The 24,551-nt window shown below is 32.4% G+C and overlaps 1 protein-coding gene across 1 annotated transcript in view; it reads left to right on the top strand.

The window, feature by feature from the left end:
- The window catches only part of LOC132725957 (uncharacterized), a 43,839-nt gene that overhangs the window by 7,515 nt on the left and 11,773 nt on the right, over window positions 1-24,551 (top strand). Inside the window, exons 3-7 of the mRNA XM_060711185.1 lie at window positions 17,052-17,199; window positions 17,512-17,598; window positions 21,478-21,516; window positions 21,757-21,852; window positions 22,490-22,659. Of these exons, the coding sequence (XP_060567168.1) occupies window positions 17,178-17,199; window positions 17,512-17,598; window positions 21,478-21,516; window positions 21,757-21,852; window positions 22,490-22,659 (414 nt within the window). The 5' untranslated portion in view covers window positions 17,052-17,177. The remainder of the gene's footprint in view (window positions 1-17,051; window positions 17,200-17,511; window positions 17,599-21,477; window positions 21,517-21,756; window positions 21,853-22,489; window positions 22,660-24,551) is intronic.

The raw sequence follows: 24,551 nt of genomic DNA, 5'->3' as shown, positions 1-24,551 counted from the left end.
ACTAATTATTAAGTGTAATGCATAGATTGTATTACATTATGAATTAGAAATATTCCAATGAAAAAGACATTGAAGAAACTGGACTTAAACTGGAACTAGTTACTTGACTGTATATAAGACTGGGCTTCGTGTACAATATTTGCTGTTTTGTTTTCGATTTGGTTTTTTTTTGTAGCGTATAAGTAATCGTTGTATGTCAGAAACTGTTTTAAAATAAAAAATATAAAGTTTTGGATATGACAGGTTGTACAAAAGGAGATTTTTCTTATGATACGATCAGCGCGGACAGATTTAAACGCTCAAACGTGGTGGTAAGTAAAGTAGGTGTTCAAAATATTGCAGAATTTCAATTAAATTATTTGGGGTATGCATCGACTATATTGAAAAGGATATTGATTTTTTTTTCCATTTTGAAGTACTGATATATTTTGATCTTCTGAATGGTTGTACATATGTATTTTGCTTAACTTTTTAATTTTAAGTACCATAATTATTTATCGCAGCTCGTTGTCCTGTCCTTGATCAGAGGAAAGTTACCATGACCTTGACTTACATTAAGATGACCTCTATTTTAAAAATATTCATTACCTCTTTTCTTAAAATAGACATGTGTCATTTTACTGCCTTTTCTAACCTTTTCTGGGTTTCCGGCTGAGTTAGTTATACGTTTGAATATTGTTTGTATATGCCAATAATGTTAAAAATGAAATTCTGCCTCCGTATTTACAATAATATATATTTATTTATTTTTAAAATAACAATTAAGCAGTCACTCGATCACGTGTCAAAGGAATACCGATTGTATAATATTATGTAATACATGGGTAATAAAATTGTATCTTTAACACCCTGCAGTTTCAGTTTAAATTACTGATGGAAAAAGTCATTGTATGATACCTTGAACAGGACGTTTGGTCATTGAATTATTAGTCCCGCTAACTTTATATATCTGTTATAAATATCAATTCATGTTTGAAGTACTTACCGCTTTAATTTATCACAAAAATGCTGTTTTCTGGGTGACAAACTTATAATCACGTCTATGATAGCCTTCGAGTACGCTAAATGTAGTTGTCACAGGGTGAGAAAAATTAGCAGCCTGACCGGGGCTCGAACCCGGGACCCTCGCAATACATTACCGAGGCTCTACCGATTGAGCTATCCGGCCGCTTACACAACTTCTCCCCTATAAAGTGAACAGTTCTGAACCGTGACATACTCCCCTGCTATATTGAAATTCGACCTCGAATTTCACAGAGTTACAGAGCAATGTGAATTAGACTCTGAGCTGTATTCAGTCACGGCCCCACGTTGGGCGCCAAATGTCACAGGGTGAGAAAAATGTGCAGCCTGACCAGGACCCGAACCCGGGACCCTCGGAATACCGTACCGAGGGTCTACCGATTGAGCTATCCGGTCGCTTCCTATTAAGTGAACAGTTCTGAACCGTGACATAGTGTATCGTTATTGCGCTTTTGCCCTACGCAGAATGCGCATGCGCGAAATGCAACATCGGTTGCTATGGAAAATCGTATTGAAAAAAGGTCTATAGATCTAGAAGTAGCTTTATTTTTTATTACTTTGTTATTTCTGTCCTTGAAATTACTTTCTATCCTCTGCACTGGTCACTTAATACAATGAGTTCACTCCCTTCTGTGTCTACTAGATTGAAGACGCAAGTTTTTATTTGTTTGTCTCGTCAGACCAAACAAATAATGGTTGCCAAATTTCAGACCCTGATGCTGTTAATTGCAAATACAAAAAGTAGTGCGCTTTTTTGAAGCGGTTACATCCCTTTGTATGTACATTAACGCTGAAAAAACAGTGTTGCAATAAGTCTTACAGTTGAAACACTTGAAAGTATTCTTGGTACTATACAAAAACAAATTGGTTTATAATCTTCTTTACTTGTAAACAAGTAACAAGAACACGTTAGCTATCTCGTGGCCACGACTCAGTAACTCGTGGCCACGACATATTATCTCGTGGCCATGACTTAGCTATCTCGTGGTCCAACTTAGTAACTGGTGGCCACGCCATAGTATCTCGTGGCCACGAGATAAATAAAAACACACACACATGTCACCTTTGTACCACCGTACTGAAGGGTTATATGCCTGGCGTAATGGAAATTCTACGGTGGCACAAAGGTGACATTTGTGAGTTTTTATTAATCTCGTGGCCACGAGATTCTGCTCCGCTTCGAGTTGCAAGTTCGCTATAATTTTTGTTGTACAAAAAAGTTGTGCAAGCAACATATACCGAACGAAGCGGAAAATAGTGTAGCGTGTTAATACATATATTTGGTGTTCAGGCATTTCCAACAAAAAGAGTTATAAACAAAATCATACAATGGCGGCGTTTGTTTACATTTTGTAGGATACGACGCAGTTTTGATTCCCAGCCCTGTATACTAACCTTTAGATACTTTCAAGCTTTTTTCACTTTGTGTGTTTATGTACGTTGTTACTCTAATACATACGAATATCTCAAATTGAATTTGTTAAATTATGAATTATGTCATTGTATATGTGTATAATTATGTATACAATGTTATTATGTATAATTTTTGTGAATAAACAAAAACAAACAAAAAACAAAAACAAACAAAAAAACAGTTGAATAAACATAAGCAACAAATCAAACACAACGTATTGGTAAGTTAAAATGAGTTCTGTAAAAATTTGATGCAACAATTTTATATATTGAATCAGTCACTTACATCAAAGTATTTTCAAGTGATAAAAACAAACAAAAACAACAAAACTTTATCCATTATTAAATGAGAATGCTTTTGTTATGATATAATTTATTAAGAAAAATTAGCTGTTCTGTAATTGCAAAACATCTGTGTGTTCTGTTTCCCTCTTGCATTTTGTATTCGAATTGTTTTAAATAAAATAAAATTTTAATGGTGTAAAATGTAAAGTTACGATTTGAAATGTAAGACATGTTCTAGCATTGTTTATTAATTTTTGATGACAAACCTTTAAAAAAGTTCTACTGACATTTCGAATTTTATGCATTTTAATCATATGTTTAGTAGCTTAGTTTATTCAATAGGTGTCCATACAATAAGTGTCCATATGACATGATTTATCAATATGAGCCGTGTCACGACAAAACCAACATAGTGCGTTTGCGACCAGCATGGATTCAGACCAGCCTGCACATCCGCGCAGTCTGATCAGGATCCATGCTGTTCGCTATCAGTTTCTCTACTTGTAATAGGGTTTGTAAGCGAACAGTATGGATACTGATCAGACTGCGCGGATGCGCAGGCTGGTCTGGATCCATGCTTGTCGCAAACGCATAATGTTGGTTTTGTCGTGACACGGCTCATATGAATTTTTAACTGCATCGCATATTCCTGAAAAATAAACTTAGATATCGAATATCAAACACATCACTTGATAATATCACAAACGACAAATTTTGTTTATTGTTTGAGGCAGAATTATATAATTATGTTCCTAAGAATATTTAATTATTGTTTTACCTTTGATTAGTTAATGATGGAGACATTTCTTTTAAAGAAAAGGTTTGTGGGTAACATGTTGCATAAAATTAAGAAATTGGGATTGATTTATTTACGAACGTTATTCTTTATGTTAAATGTCTTTAATTCATATCTCAAATTAATCTGTCAACATTATCTAAGCCTCTGAATTATTTATTGTCATTTTATGTAACACAATTTATACGTTTTTTCCTCTCTTTTCACGTTCATTTCAATTTTCCTTTCTTTGTTTGTTTAAAGGTTTGCCGTTTTTCTTTAATTTTTAAATATGCGTGTACTCTTTTACTTCATTTAAATTATGTTTTACACAATTGTTTATTTGCTTATACGAAACGCCTGCTCATGTTAAATATATAATATGCACTTTAAAAGTCCCTACTTGTCTTATTCCAAATAAGATGACTGATATTTTACAAAAAAAAAAAAAGGTTTAATACTCTAGCAAGACTTTTTCCAGAATGTCCCCCTTGAACTTAGTTTTTTTTTTCGAGAAATTGGTATATTTTTTATTTTACTCCAATTTCTTCATTACTTATAGGATTTACTTCAAACTCCCTCATTTTAATATTATGACAAGGTTTATAAATCAAAAAAATTATCTCCTCCATAAACTTTGAATTTTTCTTATTCATTCTTTTAACTTTCTTTTGCTACAATTTCAAAATAAACATTTATTATGAAAAAAAAAGTTTTTAACAGAAACTATCATATAAAATTGAAACATATTAATAAAACTGGCAATAATGTGTATCATTTAACAGCAATATAACAGTCACGTATAAATAAAACGGACAATAAGATGAAAGAAGTTACTTGTGGCAATTTTATTTCATTAAAATAAGTATCTCTTGTCACGCAAATCTTCAACTGTTTGTATTCAGGTCAATGATACATGTTATACAAAAAATGATAGGTCTAAACAGCGTGTCTCAGGGATATGCTACAAGTTTTTAACCAATTTTTACCCCAACAGTAAAGACAAAATGTTGCCATTTGAACTTTACAATGTTGGTGTCCAACATAGTCAAACAGATGTTCACTACTTTTTTTGCGATAGTAACCGTTACGGATATATTATTTCCTCTTTTTGCAGAAAAACCAGAAAAGAACATGGAATCATTGCAACATATATATATTTGATTTAAAACGTTTTTAAGCTAATTACAAATTTCAAGGAATACAACCAGACACACTTTCATGCATATATGGTACATAAATTGGTACTTCTATTATTTGAAAATTTTCAGATCATTCCCGTACCCCGTTTTTCAAGAATAAATATCTTTATTGTGTAAAATGCCATGTAAATGAAAATCGTTGTAACGCATAGAAACCGAGCATTGTTTGCAAAATGCCAATGTACCTCCATTTTTAGTTCGACTATTCGATAAGAATAAGTAGAGCTATTGCAGTCACCCGAGCGTCGACGTCGGCGTCTGCGTCGGCGTAACCACTTATGTTAAAGATTTTGTAATACCTCAAGTAATTTCAAAGTCCATTGACATATGGCTTTGAAACTTTGCACACTTGTTCACCAGCATGACCTCAACCTGTAGACAGGAGGAGGTAACTCTATCAAGCATTTTGACAAAATGATGCCCCTTTTTCGACGATGGGTCATCCCCAGTCAAAATCTAGGTCACAGGTGCTAAAAAAAGCTTGTTAACACTCTAGTGGCTGCAGTTTTGATTCAAATATCCTTGAAATTTGTCAGGAAGGTTGTTTTGATGATTTCTAGGTCAAGTTTGAAGATTTGTCATCTCCGGTCAAAAACTAGGTCACAGGTGCTAAAAAAAGAAAAAGCTTGTAAACATTCTAGTGGCTGCAGTTTTGATTCAAATATTCTAGAAATTTGTCAGGAAGGTTGTTTTGATGATTTCTAGGTCAAGTTTGAAGATTTGTCATCTCCGGTCAAAAACTAGGTCACAGGTGCTAAAAAAAGAAAAAGCTTGTAAACATTCTAGTGGCTGCAGTTTTGATTCAAATATTCTTGAAATTTGTCAGGAAGGTTGTTTTGATGATTTCTAGGTCAAGTTTGAAGATTTGTCATCTTTGGTCAAAAACTAGGTCACAGGTGCTAAAAAAAGAAAAAGCTTGTAAACATTCTAGTGGCTGCAGTTTTGATTCAAATATTCTAGAAATTTGTCAGGAAGGTTGCTTTGATGATTTCTAGGTCAAGTTTGAAGATGGGTTGTCTTGGTCAAAAACTAGGTCACCGGTGCTGAAAAAAGGAAAAGCTTGTAAACATGTTAGTGGCTGCAGTTTTGATTCAAATATTCTGGAAATTTGTCAGGAAGGTTGTTTTGATGATTTCTAGGTCAAGTTCGAAAATGTGTCATCTCTGGTCAAAAACTAGGGGACAGGAGCTAAAAACAGAAAAAGCTTGTTAACATTCAAGTGGCTGCAGTTTTGATTCAAATATTCTAGAAATTTGTCAGGAGGGTTGTTTTGATGATATATAAGTCAAGTTCGAAGATTGGTCATCTCCGGTCAAAAACTAAGAAATAGAAAAAGCTTATTTACACTCTAGTGGCTGCAGTTTTGATCCAAATTTCCTGGAAAATGGTCAGGAAGGTTATTTTGATGATTTCTAGGTCAAGTGTGAATATGGGTCGTCTTTGGTCAAAAATTAGGTCACATTGCCCAAATATGGAAAATCCTTTTTAACACACTAGAGGTCACATGTTTGACTCAGTTGTCATCAAACTTGTCGAAGACATTGCTTGGATGCGGTCGATGGGTCAGGTGAGCGATCTGGGACCATCATGACCCTCTTGTTATAGTTAAGGCAGTTTTTAAATTTTATCCAAAACGTTTTCAAAAATAATCTGTTGGTCAAACATCATTTAAACATTCAATCTTTGGAAAAATAAAGTCAATTCAGCTCAACTTGACAATGAAAATATGAGCATAATGTCACTTTAAGTTTAATGATATTCTATGCTATTTTTATTCATACGCACAATACACCGATAAACACTTTCCCCAACTAGCAGACGACTTTCAGTAAGTTTTCGAGTTGCGTATCTCACTATATAAATTGCATGTTAAATTGGCTGACACATGACAGGTTTAACAGTTCATTTATTACCACCTCCGTGGTCAGGGGTTGGAGTTGATGACTTCTAATCCAGTTACCTCCCTTGCGTGGGTTCGATCCCCGGGAGATGCTTTGATAGTTTAGCGCGGAGGAAGGTTGTCTAGTACTGGTGTAACTCTCCAGGAACGATGGTTAGGAAACTACCCGCCTATATGACTGAAATACTGTTGGGAAAAGGGGTAAAATAAAAAAACAATCAAACGAACAGTTAATTTAAATACTTTGATATCCAAAGATATGTAAAATTATATACTGTGACAAAGCTAAGATCCCAAGCTTTCCATTGGTTTAAAAAAATAAAATCGGACATTTAATCACAACAAACTAGCGGTTTAAAAATGGCTTAATTTGTATTGTTCGGAGATAAGGGAAACAACTCGTATTCACTCGATACTCGGTTATTTACGTAGTTCATATGGAAAGTGTTTATGAGTGTATTTAAACTTTTTACAAACTAATTATTAAGTGTAATGCATAGATTGTATTACATTATGAATTAGAAATATTCCAATGAAAAAGACATTGAAGAAACTGGACTTAAACTGGAACTAGTTACTTGACTGTATATAAGACTGGGCTTCGTGTACAATATTTGCTGTTTTGTTTTCGATTTGGTTTTTTTTTGTAGCGTATAAGTAATCGTTGTATGTCAGAAACTGTTTTAAAATAAAAAATATAAAGTTTTGGATATGACAGGTTGTACAAAAGGAGATTTTTCTTATGATACGATCAGCGCGGACAGATTTAAACGCTCAAACGTGGTGGTAAGTAAAATAGGTGTTCAAAATATTGCAGAATTTCAATTAAATTATTTGGGGTATGCATCGACTATATTGAAAAGGATATAATTTTTTTTTTTCATTTTGAAGTACTGTTATATTTTGATCTTCTGAATGGTTGTATTTTGCTTAACTTTTTAATTTTAAGTACCATAATTATTTATCGCAGCTCGTTGTCCTGTCCTTTCAGAGGAAAGTTACCATGACCTTGACTTACATTAAGATGACCTCTATTTTAAAAATATTCATTACCTCTTTTCTTAAAATAGACATGTGTCATTTTACTGCGTTTTCTAACCTTTTCTGGGTTTCCGGCTGAGTTAGTTATACGTTTGAATATTGTTTGTATATGCCAATAATGTTAAAAATGAAATTCTGCCTCCGTATTTACAACAATATATATATATATTTATTATAATACTAGCCTTCCGTCTAAGATGTTTTATTAATTGTCTAGTATCGGCTCTCTGAATCATGGTAAGGGTGGGTGCTCTGTTATGACCACCACCTATGATTGAAGAAATTGAAACGCGAAAAGTCAGAAAAAAAGGGACGAAGACGTAAACGCAAAAATACATGAATACGGACGATGATGGATATGCGAAGACACTTTAACGAAAACACGTAAACTCGACAAATTCAAGTCGATTATAATCGCGTTTCATTCCATGATATATATTTTGTGACGGCTAAAGTTCATAAATTGTTGAAATCCTCTCCCCGGTTTCTAAATCAGGAAGTAAAATAAACCACATGTATTTAACAATGATAGATATGGTAATGCAAATGTGATGTCCTTCCCGCTGATTGAAATTGGAGCTACCAAACACTTTTTTCTTTTATCAAACACGACAACTGTAGAATTTTACATGTATATCTTTCATATTTAAAACTTTTAAACTGCTTAAAAGGCTCACGCCTCATGAACCCCTAAAATAGAAGATTATCAACATCTTTTTATCGATTGTATGGCAGTTAATGTATTTTGGGAGAAAATTTTATATATTTTTCAAGAGTGCGGAATTCAAAGAAATATACGTAGACTCGACATCCTTATTTTCGGTTATAAAATATCTCAAGAAGAATACTTTTACATAAATGTTATACTCACCATTGTACGATTTAGTATTTATAAAGCTTACTTTTGTAGTAATAATTGGTCAAATGAATTTAACATTTTAAAACTGTTTAAAACAGAATTCGAAATAATGTATCAATACTTTAAATACAAGAAGACAAAATACTACAACTTTTAAAAGATATATACTAACCTCTAAATACTTTCAAGCTTTTTTCACTTTGTGTGTTTATGTACGTTGTTACTCTAATACATACGAATATCTCAAATTGAATTTGTTAAATTATGAATTATATCATTGTATATATGTATAATTTTTAGTTGAATTTACATTAGCAACAAATCAAACATCACGTATTGGTAAGTTAAAATGAATTCTGTAAATATTTGATGCAACAATTTTATATATTGAATCAGTCAAAGAGGTTTACCCCCTGTTTACATTGAAAATTTCTCTGCTATTCGCACCGAAATATCAAAGTAAAAATAATCTTAGAGATTAAGGAAATATTTCATTTCAATAAGAAAGTTAAATGTTGTTGTCTTTATAATTAATTCAAATATTTATAATCTTAAAACTTCACGCCAGAATTTTATATAAAAAAACTAAAACTGCTTATTTGTACAGCTGACGTTAACAAATTGTTGAAAAAAATCAGACAGGTTCGACCGAAGCCGAGATGTTTATTCAAATCACTTGAACTGAACTGCTATGAATTCCGAAAACCACCAGGGACTTTTGATTCTTTCGTGTGGAAACCTATCAAGCTACATGTTGTTTCGAAATGTCGATGGTTCTCTGCAGGTGCAACGTTTTGCCTGAAATGATGCACAAAGGCGCACCTCAGGTCTTTGCCCCCCTCCCCAGTAAAGCTAATGTGTAGAGTGAAAGTTTGAAAACAAACCTAAAAAAAAACAGTCATTACCCAGAACATGATGAACCACAGATTGCTTAGAGCGTAGCTAGCCAAAATAAATTCAGGTTCATAGACTACTATATTTTTTGCCATAAATAGGGATAATACTGAACATACAGGATAACATAAGAAATTATTTCAAAAAATTATGATAATTTAAGTAACACGGTCATGTTTAACTGTAAAGTAGCTTCCGCAATGTAAACTTTCAAATTAAATGTTATACTGGGCATGACACAATGTATTCTAAATAATCAAAAGCAAAAAAACACTGCTATACACCGCAAATACTCTGGTTTTTTTTATCTATCGCAAGTGGTTATTCCATAAAATAGACATAATTATATTGCCAAAATTACCCCTGTTGAAAAGACTGCCAAAAAATATAACTGCGTCGTATCATATTTTATTTTCAACTGCGTCGTATCATTTCGTAAAAATCATTATTTTCCTAGAAAATAAACATCTCTTTTTAATGAAATTTTAGTAAATGATGTAAAATTATATTTTGAAGTTAATGGTAAACACTGAAATGAGTATATAATTTATTTGAAGGAAAAAACGATTGAATAAGCAATATGAACTGCGTCGTTTCCACAAATTTTCATAAAAATTCTGCTTCGCTTCGAGTTGCAAGTTCGCTAAAACTTTTGTTTTACAAAATAGTTGTGCAAGCAACATATACCAAACGAAGCGGAAAATAGTGTAGCGTGTTAATACATATATCTGTTTTTCAGTCATTACCAACAAAAAGAGTTATAAACAAAAACATACGTTTTTCGTTCCAAGATGGCGGCGTTTGTCTACATTTTGTAGGATACGACGCAGTTTTGATTCTTAGCCCTGATTCTTTATGTTAAATGTCTTTACTTCATATCTCAAATTAATCTGTCAACATTATCTAAGCCTCTGAATTATTTCTTGTCATTTTATGTAACACAATTTATACGTTTTTCCTCTCTTTTCACGTTCATGTCAATTTTCCTTTCTTTGTTTGTTTTAAGGTTTGCCGTTTTTCTTTAATTTTTAAATATGCGTGTACTCTGTTAATTCATTTAAATTATGTTTTACACAATTGTTCATTTGCTCATACGAAACGTCTGCACATGTTAAAATATAACATGCACTTTAAAAGTCCCTACTTGTCTCATTCCAAATAAAATGACTGATATTTTACAAAAATAAAAAAAGTTTAATACTCTAGCAAGACTATTTCCAGAATTATGTCCCACTTGAACTTAGATTTTTTCCGAGAAATTGGTATATTTTTTATTTTACTCCAACTTCTTCATTACTTATAGGGTTTACTTCAAACTCTCTCATCATAATACTATGACAAGGTTTATTAATCTAGCATCCTTATTTCCAGAATAATATCCTCCTTAAACTTTGATTTTTTTTCCTTATTCATTCTTTTAACTTTCTTTACTACAATTTCAAAATAAACATGTATTATGAAAAAAAAGAGAAAAAAAAAGTTTTTTAACAGAAATTCTCAAATAAAATAGAAACATATTAATAAAACTGGCAATAATGTGTATCGTTTACACAGCCATTTAACAGCAATATAACAGTCACGTATAAATAAAACGGACAATTAGATGATAGAAGTTACGTTCATTAAAATAAGTATCTCTTGTCACGCAAATCTTCAATTAACAAAACTGTATGTATTCAGGTCAATGATACATGTTATACAAACAATGATAGGTCTAAAAAGCGTGTCTCAGGGATATGTTACAAGTTTTTAACCCATTTTTACCCCAACAGTAAAGATAAGATGTTGCCATTTGAACTTTACAATGCCGGTGTCCAACAAAGTCAAACAGATGTCAAACCATTTTTGCGATAGTAACGGATATATTATTTCCTCTTTTTGCAGAAAAGCCAGAAAAGTACATGGAATCATATATATACGTTAATAACGTCGCTTGGTAACGACGTCAAAACAGTGTAAAGGGACGTTACTCTTATAACGTTTTAAAGGAACATAATAATAAGCTATAATATTATTGTTATATATATATCAAAGTTATTTTGAATTCAATTCTGGTTTAAGAACGTTTATTAAAACAGTTTCTTTCATTCTTCTTTTGAATGTGTCTGGTTCTCGCATTTTATAGATTGGCATTATATTAAACTTTGGAGTGACGTTATTAACGTCATTATCTTGAAGATCCCTTTAACGGGTGAAACCGGTTGATATTTCTCTTCAATTATTTATTACAGTTTTGTTAATAAACAATTGCAATGTAAACTGGAAAAGGCATCACTTCATTCTTTTTTTCCCGCTATTTTTATCCGTATTGTTTTAAACTTTACATTTTGGATATATATATATATATATATATATATATATATATATATATATATATATATATATATATATATATATATATATATATATATTTGATTTAAAACGTTTTTAAGCTAATTACGACTTTCAAGGAATACAACCAGATACAGTTTCATGCATATATGGTACATAAATTGGTACTTCTATTATTTGAAAATTTTCAGATCATTCCCGTACCCCGTTTTTCAAGACTAAATATCTTTATTGTGTAAAATGCCTCCTAAATGAGAATCGTTGTAACGCTTTACACTCAATGGGGATTTAATTAGCATAGAAACCGAGCATTGTTTGCAAAATGCCTACAAGACAATTAAATGTACCTCCATTTTTATTGAGAGAGATGTAATGGTGATACCAGGACTGACAAAAACGTTTTTAAAAATGTATATATCCAAGTGACAAATTGTCCCAGAGACTTGTATAATTATAAATGTTCTTAAGAAAACAATGCAGTTGTTTTAGACGGGTTTGATTTTCAGAAAAGACACTCCGTTAAGAGTCTAACGGCATTTTTAGTACAAGCAGGTAGTCAATCGTTTTTACATCATTCGGGTACGCTGAATCCATTTTTGCTCTACCACGGCTGTACTCGACGTCCTTGACCATCTAAAGGTCAAATCAAAATGGCCGCCATTGTCCTTAACCGTCTACTTAAAAAAATGATTATTTCTGGTACATATCGTATCGTATGTCCGTTCTACATGGAATAAAGTTTCAATTACTTTTAGGAATAATTGGCTGATAGTTATACATGCTTTTCAAATTGACTGCTATACCGGCAATCTTTGATTTCAAAATGGACACCTTTAATTTTTAACAAATATAAGTAAAGTGCTTTTAAACCGTAGGGATGAGTATCAAAAATTGTATAATGATATGAGCAACATGTCATGTCGAATTGTACACACTGTGTACGTATACTGCACACTTTAATTTACATCATTACTTCAAACTATCACAGGTCATTCTTCATGGACATTTAATCTATATCAGGTATCTGAGATCCCAGATGTCTTACATAAAACCTGCAGATTCTAATTTACCATTAGATGTTTAAGTTTTCTTTATTTTGATAGAATAGCATTTGTGTAAACCTTTATGGAAACTAGATCATTTTATAATTTGAATGCCAAGAGTCAAGGTCACTATATAAATATTTTAAATATTGCCTGTCATCTTCACAGGTCAGCGACTATGTCTCTGGGCCCGCATGTCTTTGCAACAATATGTACTGTACGACCCGATTTAAAATAGAAAACAAAAACAAAACAGAATCCCTAAAAACGACCAAAACGGCAAAATTGAAAACGTTGTAGGTTCGATTTGATTGAGCCTATATATGGACGGTACTGGAAATTGCAAGTTACCGTCCGAGCACCCTAGCACCGGCCTAAGCAGAATTCATATATCAAAGGGGAAAATTGCGAAATTTGGAATTTAGAAACATCCGCAGATGTGTTTACATGTTATTTTTTTATTGTTGTATTGATATAGCTACTTTATAAAGGGTCGTATTTATCAATCAAACTTTAACACGCCTACACGTGGTTAAAACAGATCACATATTTATAAATTGAAATAAACTCAAATAAATGGTAAAGTCATTTGATTCTTTATTGTCTTTTACTTTGAAAAAAAGTCTCGCAAACATGAACCACAAACAGTCTACGAGCTTGCACTGTCTTACGGTTAATGTATAATATAGAGGAAAACATTATAGGTCTACAGGTATTTGATAGAAGATTAGACAGTTAAATGATCCCAATCCTGCAACTAATATATTGACGATTCACTGCTGTTTACCCTTTTTATTACCACAGAATGATTTGATAGAGCATTATGGTTTTTTTTTGCTACTAAATCATGAAAAATTTATGCCGTCGAAGCCTATGTCTTTAAATTTTAATTTACTTAATTGAAAAAAAAACAAGAAATTTTGCGTTTTGCCTTTGTTAATATCAACGTCTACATAATATGTCACTTTCCAAAGGACGCTGTGCCTTATTCTATCACATGTTTTAAAATCATTCAAGTGACTACTTTAGATATATTCAAATCTTCATACTTATTTTGTTCTTGGCTATCTTTCAAGAAATTGATAGAGTATCTTATTCCATTGTGTTATAACATATTTTGATGTCATTTGCCACAATATAATTATTTTATCTCATATTTTTCAACTATCACTCCATAGAATTACTTTAGTCACTAAAATGTGTATCAACTATTTTTGCACTTTCCTGACAAATATGTAAAACAAAGATAAACAAGGGCGTGCCACTTGAAATGTCTCTGAAGCTCGGCTCAGTAAAGGATCCATTACCTTTTTTTGCTGGTTCGTATTGGTGTTGCGTTCAATGAACGCCGCAGTCATTTCCTTGTTAATCTTGTTTTTCATTTTTTAAATTGAAGTAATAATAACTGTAGTCTTACAAGTCTTACAAAAAATAGAAACATTTAGAAGCATTTATTTATATTGTCAGTATTTCTTATTATTTTAAAAAGCATCCATGGATAAATGACAAGGATATAGACACAACCATCAATGTTCCAAATTGACCTATCTAGCTAGCAACCTAGTGTTTAAGCATTACAAAAAGTCCTGAAGTGCCACAAATGTATGCCTAGTTACGTCAATATCCACCCAATTAATGACAGAATTCATGACCGGACATTTCCTTCAAAATATTTATATGAAATGAAATATGACCTTTAATGTCTGAAATCTTACTTTATGCGACAATTCTTTTCTCACTCAAGACAAATTGTTTCAAAATACCACTTATTTATTCTTAGCTCTCGCTGAATAACACATATATGGACTGGACATGGCCACCAATGCATTCTCATATTATGAATTTTGAAATACAAGTGTGACCACCTTGGACCATTTGTACGCTACATGTCGTCTTACAAAGAGGCACCATATCTATCCCAAATGATTTTTTTAATTCATCCATGAATGACAAAATCGTTAACCAGACTTTTTAGACACTTTAAAGAAACATTTTGTTTGAAGTGAAAGTATGATTTTGGTCTTTGATTTACATTATCAGCTGGGTTTTACATGTGACTCATTGTCCCAATGTGCCATATATTTCCATATATTTATGCAGAATTATTTCAAAAGGCATCAATTAATGAGAAAGTTATAGATCGGACACAACCATCTTGTCACGTTTATGACATGACTTATAATATAGAAGTTTAACTGTAGACATAACCATGCTTGTGCATGACACGACCTTTTCAAATTAAAAATTTACGCAAAGTTCCATACAATTCTAGGTCAATCAAAACAGATAATTTAATACAACATGATAACAAAATAGACAACGAAAGTCCCAAAACAGGGGCCTCAACCACTATGTTCTTGTCGGGTTACCTATATAAGCAAACGAATTGCTATCCTCATGCACGAAGCTCGGCACTAGTATGTAGGGGATTCTATGGGATAAACACTATATGGAATATTTCTCTTACAAGAAGAAACATTAACTCTATTATTCAGGAAAGGAGTCTATTACATGAAAAAAAAAATTTTTCGAATGCCAGCCTGGATAGCGATTCCTATAGTTCTTTTGGAAGTACTAATACTTTTTTTAAATATTAATTCGTGCATGAAATATTGTTGACATTAGTCCTCTCTAATAAATTATTACAAAATTGTCTTTCTTGATAGACATGACCCTGATCTTTGGACAGTTGAATTGGCTCTCAAGCACTTCACGTCCCAGTACATGTACTTGCGCAATTGACATTGACCATAAAAAATAACCAAACAATTTTTATGGTATCCCTGATTGAAGATTAAGTAATAATATTAAGTACATTGTACATCATTTCCCAATCCGTTATTATACCGTATATGTATGCTTAACTATTTCAAAATACATCTCTTAATGACAGAATACTAAAATGCACGTCTTTTCAAGTCTAACTTGAGGAGTAGAGCTTCAAACCTGGGTCTTTCTTAAGACATAGTTTCAATGTGCCACACATTAATGCAATTTATTTCAAAATTTATCCAAAAAAGACAGATATGGACAGGATTAAAAACGGACAGACGGGGACAAGCTCTTACCGAGAGATTTGTTAAGAAGTCTGTGATCTTCATAATTGTTTCTAACTCCAAAAGCAGCTTTTGCCTCTCATAACCAATGAATAATCCTATAGGTCGGGGTGTACGGAATTAATCTAAACGCCAAATTGTGATCGCAAATACACCTAACTGACACAAGAGGACGCTCGGATAAATAGACAGACGGACAGACATTTGAGCAGGTCCCCCATCAGGGCGATAAAAACCCAATTTAAAAAACATCGCAATGATTTAAAGAACATGCATTGTATTATTCTTAGAAGTATAAAGATAACATCTAAATGACAAAGTGAACGCAAACATGACTCTCGTTTACGGTATAAATTGTGACCTTTTCGCACCATAAAGTTTGTAGTTTTTATAGATGTTTTTCAAAGTCTGCGCTTGTTAGTCTGAATTAGTATCACTGCACTTCCAATAAAAGAAAACAAGCCTAATAAAATGCATTCTTGTGCTTGTTTACTTTAATAATAATACAGTGTATGAAACATAGGAAATTGTCAGCCATTTTGAAATCCAAGATGGCTGGCGCAATAAATCTTATTGTTTTTGCATCTATTCTTCTCGTTCACACTTCAGCAGACTAAAAATAACAAAGCCTTAAATTGAAATGTCTAAAAATATGTGTTTGTATTTCGCCCATGGGAGAATTAAAGTAAAATTTGAAAAATCAATGGCGGCCATTTTGAAATTGATTTTTAAAGGTCTAGGACTAAAAATACAGCTGTGGTAGAGCAAAAAATGAATTTAGCGTACTCGAAATAGGTTTGTAAACCCAACTACCTTCTTGTACTAAAAAATGCCGTTAGAATGAACATTTTCCCAAAATAAAACCAGTCTATTTTTGTTTCTTAAATAATTTTCTAACTTAAAAATTCCACTACTCCATCCAGTCACCTGATGCCCACTGAATCTTACGATTTTCTTTGCACTCTTTTCAGCCATCACTGGCCATCTCACAGTACGATACTCAATCGACGGCCATGTTTTTGAAATCTTAATGACATGAAATACGTTTTGGACAATTATGGCGATGGCATTACCAAAAGAGTATAATATCTATGATAATTTTTCGTTTTTAAAAAGTAACCCGCAATCAGACTATAAATGTGAATTTAATTTATGCTTCGAAGACTTTTCTCTACACATTGATCTTGTTTTCAAGTCTTTACTTCTTTAAAAAAGCATTTCTATTTCAGAAATGGGTTGCAATTATTGTAATTTTTGTACTTGTTTTGGTATGTTTTGCGACACATATAAAATCCACAGAAAGTGTACAACTGGATAAATCCGCTGCCAGTGGATATACCTCACTCGCATCACTTATGGAAGCTGAAAAGGGAATCGGTAATTTCCATTTCTCTTACTCTTTATTTCCCATTCACGCATGAATAAGTTGAACGTACGTGTCAGTACCCATTTTTTTCGCCAGATTACAAGTTTATGTAATTAACTTGCACGATGCGACGAACAGAGACCCTGATACTCGACCACAATAACAGTGTGGTTTTTAACAGTTCAAAATATGTGTCTAATGTTTTTTTATAAACATTGACACTTAGTATTGTAAATATTAATAAAAAAAGCTTATAATATTATTATAATATTCTACATACGATACGTATAATGTTGTTCATAGAACTTTTTTAAATGTTTTAGATTTTCGTATTAGTCCTAATACGAGTAACTGTTCAAGCAAATCGTCGTGTTTCAGATGTAAGACTGAGATAATACCGCATTTGGAACGTAAGTCTCAGCTTGGAGCATTTATTGATCAATTCTATCATGCATTTAAATCAAAGTTAAAAACATACTACATGTATATTAGTAGTACATGTAACAGATTGATTATTACAGATCTCCTATTAGCATTAATTAATATACTACGAAAAATACATACATGTAGTTGGAATACATTTATATGTGCTCAAGTCTAGAATATTGTTTTAATACTTTAATGATCTAATTGATGTTAGTTTGTTAGTTAATGTTAATTTTAAAACCACAAACAATTCAAAATGAATATTTTTTATTAACCACACGGTGTTACAATGCATGAAAACGTTGTTCAGACGACAATGTCATTGACATGAAAAAAAGCCAATGTCTGTACTGTTTTTTAAAACGGGCGATCCATCTTTTCCCAATAAATATCGTCCTATTTTCTTGTTGTGTTGTGTCGAGGAAAAGTTGAACGCATTTATTTGTTTAAACCAGCACAACATAATTAATATGGCTTCAACTTAGTATTTTTCGATATGAGTAAAGCGTTTGATAAAGTTCGGCTCAAAGGTCTTCTCTTTAAGTTGAAAGCTGCTGGAGTAGACGATTGTTTACTGAACTTGTTTAATGATTATCTTACTACCATCTTAACTAACAACTATCAGCTTAGGCCAAAATGGGCTGGTTACCTTCAACTCATCTGAATCTATTGGTATCTCGCGTAAAAGAAATAAACATTTGCATCCTTCACTTCTCATGCAAAGCCTCCATCTTTCAGAAGATTGCTCGTGACATTGTCATATTAACTATATTACCGACCGGGCTTTATAAATATAATTTTCTGCCAACTGCCCTGATCAAATGGAACGCCCTTCATAGTAAAGTACAACATTCACGATCATTGCCCTCCTTCAAATCCTATTTGAGACGAAACAGCCCTAAATGTCCGATTTATTTCTATGAAGGCGACAGAACTGCTAGACTCCGTACTGAATGTAGTTCTCTAAATCTGCATATATTTAAGAAAAATATTTCTCCATCTCCTCTTTGTCATTGTGGAATAGTGGAAAAGAAATTACCACAACGCTATGTTGACAGCAGGGCCTGTCGTCTTAACACTATATCTACCATTTGTTCAGCAACTCTCCAATCTTTGTTAAATGGAGACCCAAACATTAGCAATGATGCAAACAGAAAACTGTTTAAGACCGTTCATACCTACATCCGAGAAAGCAGGAGGTTCTCTTGAGTATAATCACATAAACTCACATCATCTGTATGCTTCCTATTCAATCGTCGAACTATCCGAATGATCAACATATTAGTTATTTCTTCATTTCTATATCTCTGAAAGTTTCTCCCTATCAAATTTCTTTCTGTTTATTCTATTTTATTCTTTTCAGTGGATTACTGATTTATCAGTGAAAATTATATTTGATAATTATTTTCACAGTGAAAATTATCAAAATATAATTTCACAATTTTCAATGAAGAAGAAAACGTACTTCAATTCATATCGGTTTTATACATGTACTTCTTTATTTGGGTATAAAATAATACAAATTACTTAGCCCTTAGATAAGCGATGCACAACTATATATCATCTGCTTGAGAACAACGTGTAAGTTTTGGGACATTTTTGTTTTGTGGTTTACGCCATGATACTGTCGCTGATCTTTACTGTAGATGATCGCCTATCACCTGTTTATCCTTTGCAGACACTCGATCAAGACCAACAATATATCCTCATTTTTGTGCAAAGGATGAGCATATTACATTGAACCTTTTACCCCATGAGCATATTGCGAAAAATGACCGTTTTCATTGAAAAGCCTCCTGTAACAAGTTCAAACTGCTATGAAACTGTGAAAAATGCTTCAATACTAATGAAACTTGGCACAAATGTTGATTACACCATAGTCTCTGTAACAGCATGCTCAATGATAAATTTCCTGTTACCATGGCAACGGGGGGACGTCTCAAATTTGCAAAAAATCACTATTTTGCATTGTTTATTTCCATCAAAACTGATTTCAAAGTGCTGCAACTTCTCACTGAATTGAGATAGAGTAAAAGGCTTTTCAGCGTCAGTTACTAGTGACCCTAAGATCGACCTGAGACCATTTTTAGCCTGTCACATGTCCAAAATGTTCTTGGAGATGAGGGGGACTCCGCCTCCTTCAAACCCCCGAAGCAGAAGGGGGCACATCCCCTTCTGGCAAACCCTGATGTAATATTTGGATGGGGGACGGCGCCTAAAAAGTGGTCACTTTTTTTACAACATTTCTCAAACGAAAAACAGTGTTTGGGGCCTAAATAGGGCATTTTTTCACTGTTTGAGGCCTCAAAAAGGGGGGGGGAAGCCGTCAAAACACGCTTATATAAGGGAAAAGGTTAAAAGTATTTACAACCTTATTGAATAATACAAAACGCTAAAACGTGCCGTGATTTAGCACAAGTTACACATTGGCAGTAACAAAAGTTATCACAAGAACTCCGGGTTATTTGAAAAATCGGATATAAATTTGTTAGCCAGGGCTTTATGTTGGCAATTTTGCATTATAATCAGGTAATTATTAAGAAAAGATGAAGACTTGAAATTAACAGGCCAATACTTGCGACATGGCAATAACTTGGAAATTTTACTCAAAACTACTAGATTTTAAGCAAGAGGTGATGAAAAATGGACTATGAATTAGTTTTTGACACATAATGCGATATGTAAGGCAAGCTTAATCATTAAAATTAATTTAGCACCTAAAACTCACTTTTTAACGATGAAAATTACCATTTTTGACGAGTGGTTTGCAGTATAAACAATAGTTGTCCGACGAACTCCGTGCCAGTTATCACAAGAACTCGTTGACAAGTTATCATAAGAACTCCATGCATCGTGTAACACTTCCTCCCCCGTGGGATATATTGTTTGACTTTTTCTCCAACTAGAATTGTTTGTTTTTAATATTAAAACAAGCGATCAATAAAATGAATGATATCATCGCCATTAACGTTGATTGTCGAAGTTATTTTTCAGCCAAAGACTTCTTGTATTTTATGAGAAATTCGACTAATGGGAAAACTGATTTAAATATTAAAGTAAATATTAAGGAAATTTCATTTAAACTTGTTTTTAAGAAAATGTGTTTGTTTGTTGTGTAAGGTGTAATTTTATTTCATCTCGTGCACCTAAAAAACAGTATTCTCACGAGTTTTTAAAGCTGTCTCGATGAAATTAAAATTTCATCTTACACACAAACAAACAAATATCATCTATTTCTTTTCAATTCTATTTTATTTAATAGGAAAATAATGCGGTCTTGTACTATCATTCTTTTTTATTTCATTATATTTTGCTTAAGATTTAAACTTAATGTTAGAATCAATCTGGACTTAATTTACTTAAAGATAAGGATGTAAAATCAGATAAAATTCATGCAAGTCGCGTATACTAGCTGATCTTATTTTATGCGCCGTAACTCTGTAAGGAGAAGGCCTTTATAAGCTCAGCTTTCATGTCTGTATTGTGTACATTTATTAATTATTGATATTTTTTGTATATTTACTGTGAAGTTGTTTGAAATAAACTATATGTAAACTATATAATAATGTTATAAATCATAAAATGTGTGATACCCTGATTACACTAATATATTACAGGTGCAACGAAAACCAAAAAACAAAACAAAAAAAAACAACAAAACTCAACTGTTATATACCAGTTAAGTTTGTCCCTAAATATATCAATGTAGAAGCAGCACTGTTATATATCAATACAGTTGAAAGTGTACCGAATATAATAGGTTAGTAAGAAGAAATAAAAAATCCTTATAACCATGCGATAAAAGTTTCAATTTCTTTTTTTACGCTGATATTTATAACCAACATTATAATGTTATATTGTAGCAATGCACTGTCCAAATGATACACGTGTCAAAAATAGCAGTAAGTAGATTTTTGTACATCTCCTTTGAAATAATGTTCTTTTTGTTTTCAAAATATTTACATCACTTTCATGCATGCAAAACTGCGGAAATAAAACAATATGTATATGTACACAAACACTGTTTACCACGTTTATAATGTACTGAAAGCAGATTGACAAAATCAAATATACAGTTTAAACAAAGATAAGTAAATAAAATATGTTATTAAGGTTAAAATTCGCATGCATTCTATAACCAGGCTGTCTTCTGTGTGATGGCAAATGTTTAGAATTACCAGAACTAATCGAAATGAAACAAAACGACAAGATTTCACACTGTCGACAAGATGTGACATGTAAGTATCAATTGAAACTAAATGTTTGCGCTTTTTTATTTATTTTTGTAAACACGTTTATCTGAATATTGATAAAGATGAAAACACCTGAGTTTCTTGCATATCAGGCAGGATTATCTACCGTTAACACTTGTGCTAGAAAAACCTGTCTTACACCTCCATGTAAGTCAAGTCGCGTGCTTTAAATGACATCATGCCCGAGCGTCCTTAATGTATGAATTGCTTTAATGAATGAATTACGAGCTTAGAACGATGTCAGTTTGACATTATTGAATGAAAGTGTAAATTCATACACTAATTTAAGAAAAAAAAGTGCTACATGAAAATATTAGTTGTCGTTATTTCTTTCCGAAATATGATTGATATGTAATATGCAAGAAAAAGAATCAAACATCAGATGTCTTTACAGACGGGGATATCTAACTCACGGGTAAATGTTAAGCGGAAAATCGGCAGAGCCTCGTTACACGTAAACATTACCCACTAGCTTAATACTCCGGTCTATGCATGCAGCCGGCGTAAGATCCTAGATATAGATCTGGGCGTCGATGATCTACATGTGATGACTTGTATATATATATAACAAAAGATAATAAAACAGTTGAAATATGTTGTTGTTTTTCCGTTAACATGAAAGGTTGCACGATTTCGATCATGGGTATACTGAACAATTCCTGTGAAGGCGAAAGTTACAATTGTTATAGCAAAGACACACATGACTTATACAAGAGACCTGAAGGTGTACCTATATGCGTATGCTCAGCAAGCAATATTGCTGGAAATTGCACAAAACCATTTTCCCATCAGGTAACAATATTTCACTGATCATTGCTTCCTAATTTTGTTACAAAATGCCAGAAGGGGTGTCACTCAAAAAATGAGTTTTGGTTATCGCAAACACAGTTATTGCAGTCCTAAAGTGTCCAGCTTTATTTGTCATCCAATGAAAACGCTTTATTTCTTTAAAAAGATCTGTGTAAATTTTAGTAGAAGAACAAAAGTCAATACTTTATCAAATTCCGTTCATAGTCACCTTCTATTTTTCTTAGTTCTTCATAATTTTTAACCGCCTTCGTAAAAATAGTCGTGACGTTATAAAGTGAATATTAATGCGACCAAGTAAAGCTTGACACTAAGTAAGTTAGTGTTCATCCGTAGCTGTACTACAGACATTATAAACATTCTCCCCGTTGAAGTTGAACAGCACGGATAAACACTGACATATGGAAAGCCATGGCTGTCTGATATTGTTCTTTTTCAATTTATGTAACCATTTGGATAATATATAAGTTCACTTCGACTATATATGACTTGAAAACACCTTCTTATTTAACCGGAATCCATTATATTAATCCACAGTTACAATATATGAAACCATACCGTCAGTGTTTGAAACCGAGTTAGCAATATATAAGTTGATTTTCTCAATATATGATTCCAATTCTTCAATATATGGTACCAAAGTAGCCATGTATGGAACCAGATGTCCTTATATGAAACCGAATTATAAATATATTAATTTATTTTTCAATATATGAAACCAATGTATCAATTTATGAAACCAAAGTAGAAATATATAAGTTGGTTATTACATTATATGATAACAATTCTTCAATATATGGTACCAAAATAGCCATATATGGAACCAGATGTCCTGATATGAAACCGAATTGTCAATATATTAATTCATTTTTACAAAATATGAAACCAATTTATCAATGTATCGAACCAAAGTAGCAATATATGACTTGATCATCACTTTATATGATACCAGTTCTCCAATATATGGCACCAAAGAAGCCATATATGGAACCAGATGCCCTTATATGAAACAGAATTATCAATATATTATGTCATTTTAACAATATATGAAACCATTTTATATCTGTATGGAACCAAAGTAGCAGTATATAAGTTGATGTTACATTCTATGATAACAATTTTCATTATATGGAACCAAAATAGCCTATTTTCAAGTCAACAAGTCAAAGGCCAAGGTCACTGGGTTCTGTCATTACAATGCATACACTTTTTCATGAAATTAATTATTATTTGACTGGTTATTTTTAAACTTTGTGAGTAGATTAACCTTGATGTGTATTACTGGCCATGCCCATTTTTGATCAAAGGTAAAGGTCGAGATGAACTTATATATATGTTTTAATGTTTTTGTAAATGTACGACTCAGTAGCTTTAATTATGACATACAACTCGTACATATGTAATGATAAGTTTTGCCTGCCCAGTCCATTTTAAGTGAATGTGACATTAAATTCAAATATTTCCTTATTTAGAAAATGTGCAGTATGCACTGGTCTTTTGACAGTTCAACAAGGAATATTGGCGCGAAATTGTAATACCGGTGCAAGGATAGAATACAGCCTTTTAAAAAGTCCCGTCAATATAATGACATTTTGGTTCCATATATTGCTACTTTTGTATCATATATTGAAGAACTGGTATCATATAATGTGAACATCAACTTATATATTGCTACTTCGGTTACATACATTGATAAGCTGGTTTCATATTTTGTAAAATTGATTTAATATATTGATCATTCGGTTTCATATATCGGCATCTGGTTCCATACATGACTTACTTGGATCCATATATTGAAGATCTGGTATCATATAATGTGATAATCAACTCATAAATTAAATACTTCGGCTCCATACATTGATAAAATGGTTTCATAT

This window comes from Ruditapes philippinarum, unplaced genomic scaffold (genome assembly GCF_026571515.1).
Source record: "Ruditapes philippinarum isolate M1 unplaced genomic scaffold, ASM2657151v2 ctg2509_1_1_1_1, whole genome shotgun sequence".
Taxonomy (NCBI): Eukaryota; Metazoa; Mollusca; class Bivalvia; order Venerida; family Veneridae; genus Ruditapes; species Ruditapes philippinarum.
Note: the sequence above shows the minus strand (reverse complement) of the source record. Positions and strands in the feature narration are given on the sequence as shown.